The sequence below is a fragment of the Gavialis gangeticus genome, unplaced genomic scaffold (genome assembly GCF_001723915.1).
Source record: "Gavialis gangeticus isolate Ggan-Ray unplaced genomic scaffold, GavGan_comp1, whole genome shotgun sequence".
Lineage (NCBI taxonomy): Eukaryota > Metazoa > Chordata > Crocodylia > Gavialidae > Gavialis > Gavialis gangeticus.
Genome location: NW_017729001.1, coordinates 23,691,337 through 23,699,603, shown reverse-complemented (window position 1 = coordinate 23,699,603; position 8,267 = coordinate 23,691,337). Strand labels below are relative to the sequence as shown.

The 8,267-nt window shown below is 40.1% G+C and overlaps 1 protein-coding gene across 13 annotated transcripts in view; it reads right to left on the bottom strand.

The window, feature by feature from the left end:
- Positions 1 to 409: 409 nt before the first annotated feature.
- The window catches only part of RIMBP2 (RIMS binding protein 2), a 268,024-nt gene continuing 260,166 nt past the window's right edge, over positions 410 to 8,267 (bottom strand). For 9 of the 13 annotated variants that reach the window (XM_019507085.1, XM_019507079.1, XM_019507081.1 and 6 more), the window contains 3 exons: positions 7,297 to 7,368; positions 3,942 to 4,076; positions 410 to 1,560 (listed from right to left, as the gene is read on the bottom strand). In XM_019507085.1, the coding sequence (XP_019362630.1) occupies positions 1,372 to 1,560; positions 3,942 to 4,076; positions 7,297 to 7,368 (396 nt within the window). In that variant the 3' untranslated portion in view covers positions 410 to 1,371. Of the gene's footprint in view, positions 3,354 to 3,941; positions 4,077 to 7,296; positions 7,369 to 8,267 lie in introns of all 13 variants that reach the window. The other 4 variants (XM_019507083.1, XM_019507084.1, XM_019507091.1 and 1 more) reach the window with 1 other exon arrangement.

Sequence of the window (8,267 nt, the reverse complement as noted above, 5' to 3'; positions counted from 1 at the left end):
TATTTTTTTATATAAAATATTTTACACATGAACAACTGTACACATGCACACACCCACACAATACTTTACCACAAATTTAGGCCAGTAATTTTTTTTTTTAATTTCATAAATCTAGCACACAATAGTATCTTACAATAATTTACATAATTCTTTGAAGACACAATGGGGAAAGCTTTGATCATTCATTTATAAACCTTCCATAAATTACAAAAGAAAGGCAGTCTGAAAAGTATGTATAAACAGTAAAAACAATTTACAAATGGACAAGAATTACAAAATAGTAACAGCCAATGTTACTGCCAGTAACTTGTAAGATGGCTTAAATCAAGAAACGCCAATACTGAAGTTAGTGTTTTGAGATATTTCTAATCAATTAATTGTTAGAGCTTTTTAACTGGCTACGGTTTTGTGTATGTAACACAACTTTTCACTGCTGAGCCTAATACATGCATTTCATCCTGATTCTGACATCAGTAAGATGAAAAATGATTTTTTTAAAACTGAAAACTGCACTTCCACAAACAAGACCACATGGGGGGGACAGATTATTTTTATTTTCTGGCAGTTTGCTGACACTTTTACACTAGTCATGCCAGGAGCTCTAAAACATTTTGAATGATTAAAACTGTGCATTTTCTGAGTACTTTTATGCAGTATCTGGCTTTTGTACACTGAATATGGAGACTAAAGGAACTTATACAAATATTTTAAAAATGCATCTTGCACAACATTTTCAGACTCCCAGGAGTTACATCAGACATTAAATGGAGTCAGCAACACATTACGTGATCTTGAATTACCATGTCTCAGAGGATGAAGACAGCTGAATACACAATACATACAAAGTATACGCTGTATATTTATTCGACAGTACAAATCATTGTGCATTAATAAGGCAAACATCAAGGCGGATTAAACTAGGAGTTTCAAGACCATTTTTATTAAAAGATAAATACTGGGTATTGCGGGGTGATCTCTTTGAATAAGGATTAGAGGATTTTCTCTTTTCCCCCCATTCTTATGATCAAAGAAGAATCAATGCAGAGATTTATCCAATGGAGTTATAGGTGTGGAGTTGACTTCAAATAAAAAGATGTTATCCTTCTGTCCTTAATTCCCCAAAATCTGTCCCTTTTTTGACGAAAAAAGCACATTGGCAACATTTTGAGCTTTAGTAGCAACAAATCCACTTCCTTTTTTTTTCCTTGCTGTTTGATTAAGCAATTCACATGATTCTACTGATGTCAGAAAGGGTTAAAAAATACAAAGGTGCTGTAAAGATGTGCTGCATAGTCATGAAAGCCCTAGTTTTGAAGTTTAAAAAAAAATACATAGACTGGAAGCTTTACAAGTTGTCCAGAAGTACATGAATCATTTCACTGCACCCAGCTTTTTCAGCAGTTTCTTGCCTTTGGAAAGCAGCCCCTTTTTCTTTTTCGAGGATATTTCCCTGCCTCTCCCGGGGCTACCAGAACCCATAGATGACGGAGGTGACCCAGAATGGAGATGGACTGTGGGGGATGGTGCTCTCCTTGATGTACCTGTATTCTCAGGAGGAACCTATTAGGTATATTGTTATAGTTTATTGAATAGTTGAAAGCTATTCATCATCAAGAAAGTTGGTAACATCACTTTTTGTCCCAATACCCACTTAAAAAAAAGGTCTGCTTGATTTGTTCCTTCAGTAGTTTAATATGCCATCCAGAAATAATGAAAAATACATAAGTACAGCTTCCCACACATGCAATTGTGAGAAAAGGTTGTAGACATCAGAAAATACACACTTGACTGGGACCTTAAATTAATTACACGTTTTTGTTTTTGTTTTTTCAAACAATGATCTGGGGACTGCCATTTTACCATCGTTCTGGCAAAAATCACAAAGTTTTGTATGTCAGTACTCAAGATGATGGTGAGTACAAGAATGACGAGACACTTGTAGCTATGGAATTTAAACAGTGGGTTAAGTACTATAAATCAGCAATCTATATAAGCCAAACAGTTCCAGAAGATATGTGCAAACTATATATGATCACCTATTTTTTTATGTCCTTTAAATGCCTTTTCTTTAAAGTTGGTTAACCTACTGTATATACATATTTAAGATGGCACACTGGTTGAAAGAAAAAAAAAGCTAAAATGAACCTTAATTGCAATCAAAGAAAGCTTAAAGACCCTGATTGCTTGGCGTGTGTGCTGCAGCTATATGATTGCCAGGTGAAGATGAACACTTGTACAATACTTAGAATATGACAGCATTCCTAAATATTTTAAACAGAGCTATTTTAATCATCAAAAGCACTTCAATGAAAATGCTACAACTATTTATACTCAATCTATTGCAACTACTTTTCCCCGCTAACAAAATGTGGTACTGTATGCTGTTTTTGTAGTAGAAATCATGCCTCAGGGACACCTAATATCTTGAATTCCCATTAAGATGTTAACGTGTTAGCGATTTGCTGTCTTGTACAACAGTGAATTAAGCAAAAGGGCTTCAAGCCTACTTTGATTTTAAATCAAGGTCTAATTCTAATGAAAAACAACTTGGTAAAGCACCCCAACGTACACCTGAAGATACCATATATTTAGTCTAATGCATTCATTAGGTGAGCTGCAATGTTTCATATTGACACTTATTGCATTGGTAAACCAAGCTACTACTAGAGTGTTTCACAAATGTTTGCACTGTCTCTGGATAAAACTAGCATATGTAGGGGTGCATGTTTTCAGAATTCTTGAAGTCATAGGCAAACTGGGGTATAATCGATCGTGGAAAACACATTTTTTTAAGGCAGAAAGTTTGAGGTTAATGAGTTTCAGAACCAACTATACCCTTGTAAACTACAATACTGACCTGCTTACAACTCACTTGCTCATTCTTTAAGGGTGGTGGGTTTTGTGCTTTTTTTTCTTTATCTACAGACTCTGAATTTGGATTTCCCAGATTGGCTAACAATGCAATATGCAGCTTCTGTTCGTAGCGTAATTGGACACTAAACTCCTCTTTCAATGTAAACAGAAACATTTAGCTCATGAAGAAATATGTTCCAAATGTTGACCTTTGTAAAGTGAACCCTAATTAGAAGGAAACCCTTGGTTATAATTTCAAAGGATTTCTTTGTCTCTTGGAAATAAGCTAATTTTCAAATACACACAGTAAGTGTCTGTATCCTGTTATATTAGGGCCAATGATTTTGGAGACATATTTCTTTTTTCCACAGTTAAGTTTCAAGACTGTTGCATTAGATACTGTCAGGTAGCTTTAATTGATATCTTTATTGGTATCTTCAGTTGCTCACTTACGTGAAGGCTACATTGCCTTATTAAGGTGTGAAATGAACACTCTTCTTCTGTTTCCAAGCAGATGAGCAAAGAAATAAAAATATATATAAAAATATATAATATATAAAAATATTGCAGTGATGAAACAAACCAAAAATGATTCACTCTAAATATGAATAATATTTCATAAAGGATAAGATTTGGGCAGCTAACTCATGTTGGGAAGACAAATCTTAAAAACGGTTAAAGGAAATTATTGTTAATCAGCTATTCTTTACATTTCATATTTGAGTTAATGTTTGTCCCACTCCTTCCCCATCCCCTACTGCTTGTGTTTTCACCTAGGTATTGTGTATAGTACGTAGAGTTTGAAGTTTGAGACTGAGCACTTTCACTAGAAATAGCTGAAGAAATTAAAGTTACAATTGAAAGATTCTGGTGAATGATTTTTTGTTTTAATTTAGGTCTGTAATTTCTAAGTGTTTATGGCAGACTAGTGGAAGGATAAGTGAACTCTTTCCATAATTTAAAATTAAGATTACCTAAAATGGACAAATGAGTTTTTAAAATGTGAAAAAATAATATCGAAACAAAATAAGAGATGATACTGTATGGAAAAATTGTAAAGATTATTTCTTTTTAATGCAGTTGCTTACCCTTTTTGCTTTTGTACGCATTGGTGTGTCTTGAGCATATCGTGATGGTGCATCAGAAAGATAGACTTCTACATCATCAGGCACTTCTTCAAGAAAGTTTGAAGGAACCAGCCCCTTCTGTCCATTCAGTTCACCCTATGGCATAGTAAAAATTGAACTGGTTTATGCTTTTAAATAAATCAATGCACAAATCTTCTGAAGAAGGGAAATATTACTTTTCTCAATTAAAAAACAATTACTTTTTCTCAGTTAAAAAAAAATGAGAAAAAGAGTGAGGTAGAGACACTGTACTTTGTCCAAGATCACATGAGAAATCTGACTGAAGCCAGCAGAGTTTAAATATCCTGGTTCCCCAATCCTGTGCTTCAGCAGCAAAGGTTATCCATAGTAGGCATTTTATATAGATCGTATTAGTACTACAACCTATTATACATCAGGTACCTATAATTCAAGTGTCATCTGTGGGCATGACGTGTTCAGGGAATCATAGAAGATTAGGGCTGGAAAGGACCTCGGGGTCACATCCAGTCCAACCCCCTGCTCAAAGCAGGACCAGCCCCAACTAGATCATCCCAGCCAAGGCTTTGTCTAGCCAGGTCTTAAAAACCTCCAGGGATGGAGATTACACCACCTCTCGGTTTAGGTTACTCCATGCATTCACTTCCTGGTGAATATATCGGATGCACATAATTAAAATGGAACCACTTCATTAGCATTTTGGCATGGGAGTCCAAACCCGCTGTCCCACATAATTCTGATTTGAATAGGTCCCTAAACCAGTCCTAACTCCAGGAGATTGCTCCAGGCTGCGAATGCCAAGTGGAGGCCATGCCAAGCGCAGCCCAGAATTAGGTGCTCAGTCCTGGGAAAGAGCCAGAATTGAATGCACTCTTTTCTCACCACTTCCTGCTGGATGTGTTAGGGGATCCTCTGCTCAGTTTGCTGGCTGTTGTGAATCCTACTCGAAGGCACCTAACCTAGCGAAAGGTTCCACTTTGGAGCCCTCTTGGCTAAGCCCCTACCTTGTGAGCCGTAAGGCATTATCTTCCACTTACCTTGCCTGCAGGGCTTGAGATACTGGAGGACGACACTTGTGATCGGGCCCCCAAAACCAGAGTGGTATGATATTAGAATTCCCTTTTTACTCTGCAGCTTAGTGCAAGAATATGGGAGACATGCTTAAAGAAAAGTGGACCTGCGTCTTCCCCCATCTCCGGTGACTGCTGTAGTCACCAGTAGTTGGGATCTCAGAAAAGGTATTTAGTCTACTAGGTCTAATGAAGATTAATTCAGTCAGCTAACGCTCCACAGCTGTTCCTAGAGAGATTGGCTACTGGGCTAAACAGCTTGGATCTCCAGCCCCACGCTCCTGCACCACAATGCTTGGCCTGTCACCTGGTTCCTATGAGCCTTAGCTGCTTTCTGACTTTGGCTGACGACTGTCAGGTTGTCTCCTGGTCCCAAATGTTGGGTCTGACCGATGGGATGGACTGCCTGCCCCTGCCAGCCCATTAAAGTCTGTTAGTCTGGGACAGATTTCTCTTTGGGATGATAAAAGTTTGTATTGGGCCAAGTGGCGGGGGAGAGAGTAAGGACAATTATATAGGTCTGCTATGTGGTTACCCATCTGGAAGGTTATACACACACACACATATATATATACACACATATATAAATAAAATCCAGTGACTGTTTCATTATGTTAAATTAGCCATGAGCTTAGTTCTCTTCCCTCCTGGGTGCCCCAACCTCTAGGTATTTGCCATATTCATTCAGTCAAATGTCAGACATGTTGAACGTGGGTATCACATATCCCAGGGGAGTGCTCTGTTTTTAGATAAAGATTTGAGGACATCACCACTTCTTCCTCCTGCCATTGTGAGGAAAGGCTGGTGTAGGCTTGTAACTCCCAGAGGAAAATCAGGGTTGTGATTCCTGATGGATAAGGTACCTATTTAGCTTCTCTTCACTTTCCTATTGGCTACCTTAGGTGGCTCCTCCCTCAGCATGAATAAATACTGTGGGTCCCATCCTCAGGTATCTTACCTCTCCCCATACAACGTATGTGGGCCTTAAGCCCCTAACTCAGGGCTGTAGGTCCTCTAGGCAGCAGGATGCCTAAAATTCAAGCATTGCAACACCAAGTACCTTATGCTGCCTCCATGGTCTTGCAGGCATAACCTGGGTTCTTGTGTTCCCTAGATCCAGGAAAGCAAACCCTTGTCAACAAGTTGGGAGGAGATAATTTCAGCCTCTGAACTGCTCACCAGCACTGACCACATAGGGTTATTTCTCCACCCACTCTGCACTCTTCCTCCCCGACTCCCCCCACAAAGCTCCTTTGCTCAGACAAGTGATCTCTATGAATTGCGGATCTTAATGGGTGGGGAAAGGTTTCGCAGTTGCTCCTGTTCCATGCAGGGTCATTTTTGCCATCTGATTTAAAGTACTTCATTAGCTGCATGCTTTTACACATACTTTTTGGCACTTAGAGAGCTACAAAAATGTTAAGTCTGCCCATACCGTCAGTTAAATATTCAGGTGATAAATCCTGAACAAGACAGTTTAACTTTCCATCTCTGAGCCTCTCACAGTCATCTTCCTGTGAACTCTCAGTTGAAACGTTCCTCACTTGAGCCAGAGAGAGTTAGTCATGGGCTATGTCAGATGAACGTTTATGTGGCTGTATTCAGAATCACAGAAAATGAGGGCGGGAAGGGACCTTGGGAGGTCACATCTAGTCCAACCCCCTGCTCAAAGCAGGACCGTCCCCAACTAGATCATCCCAGCCAAGCCTTTGTCTAATTGGGTCTTAAAAACCTCAAAGGATGGAGCTTCCATCACCTCTCTGGGTAACCTGTTCCAGTGCTTTACTACCTTCCTAGTGAGAGTGTTTTTTTCCTAATATCTAACCTAAACTTCCCTCGCTGCAACTTGAGCCCATTGCTCCTTGTTCTGTCATCTGCCACCACTGAGGACAGTCCAGCTCCATCTTTGTAACCCCCTTCAGGTAGTTGAATCCCCTCTCAATCTTCTCTTCTCCACACTAAATAAACCCAGTGCCCTCAGCCTCTCCCCAGAAGTCATTTGCCCCAGCCATTACTTTAGCCATAGACACGCCTGGACATATCTACATTGACGAGGCATAACCAGCAGTAGGTAACTACGTATTATCGAGGGGCACCGTTAATGGACTGGCACCATAGCAAACTTTCAAGATGGAAATGTGACCTGAAAACCTTCCAGATGTTATTTTATGACCCATTGTCTGTGAACCACTCTTTCAGGTACTACGCAAGACAGTAAGAAATGCTTCTAGGTGCCGTTTAAAACGATCAAATAAAAGGAAACTTACATAGTAAAATCCATCTTCATCAATTTCCCCAAATACTGCAATAATATCTCCTGTACAGAACGTTAGCTCAGCCTGTAGAAAGAGGGAAGTATGAGTGATCACGGTGCGTTACTGTGCAGGTCAAATTTAATAAGGCCCATACAGGTTTCCTTATTTTGTAGCATTGTCTCTACCATTTTATTTTCTTTTACATTCAGCAATGGAAAAGGTTTAGTGTTTTTGTGCTCTTTACCACCTGTTGCATTAATGGCAAACTGCATCCATATTTTTTCTAAGTTAGTTATTGGACAACTGGGTGACTTGGGGTGTTGAATTATGGGAGAAAAATATTCATCTGAAGAAAGCAGAAATGTCCTTTTTCTAAATGACTGACCCCAGGAATTTCTTGACCAAGTCTGAACTAGCTCTGACTGCCACTCTCTTTGTACAGAGAATCCCAGAAGGAAATCTCAAGGAGGATCTCCTTCATGGAGTGCCGACCCTGCTGTGGTTCAAGGGGTAGGTAGGACAAGCAGGAGGCCCACGATCTGCTGCCAGTGCCCAGTGACATCTCTGCTAGAGATCTGCTACCAGGGACTCTCCCCGGTTGCAACATCCCCCCTCCCCAGTCCCTTTAGCCTCCAAGGAGAATAGTGTGCAACACCTCTAGGCACTCCCCATGCAGTAGGAAGGAGGACTGGTGTGCGACCACGTCAGTCCTTGCACACACTTTTTAGCAGGGAGCTCATTTTAGGGGTGGCACTGCTGAAGAGGGAGATTCACATGCAAAACGGGACAATATGAGGCCTTTCCATAGAAGCCTTACAGTCTTGGCCACTTGTAGCCTTGTCACGCTCCCGCACCTTTTCTGTCACTGAATCAGTTTTGCATCTAAAACTGCAAAGTGTGAGAGTTTCATAGCAGGGTCAGAAGGGACCTGAGCAGATCATTAAGTCCAACCCCCCTGCCATGGCAGGAAAGAGTACTGGGGT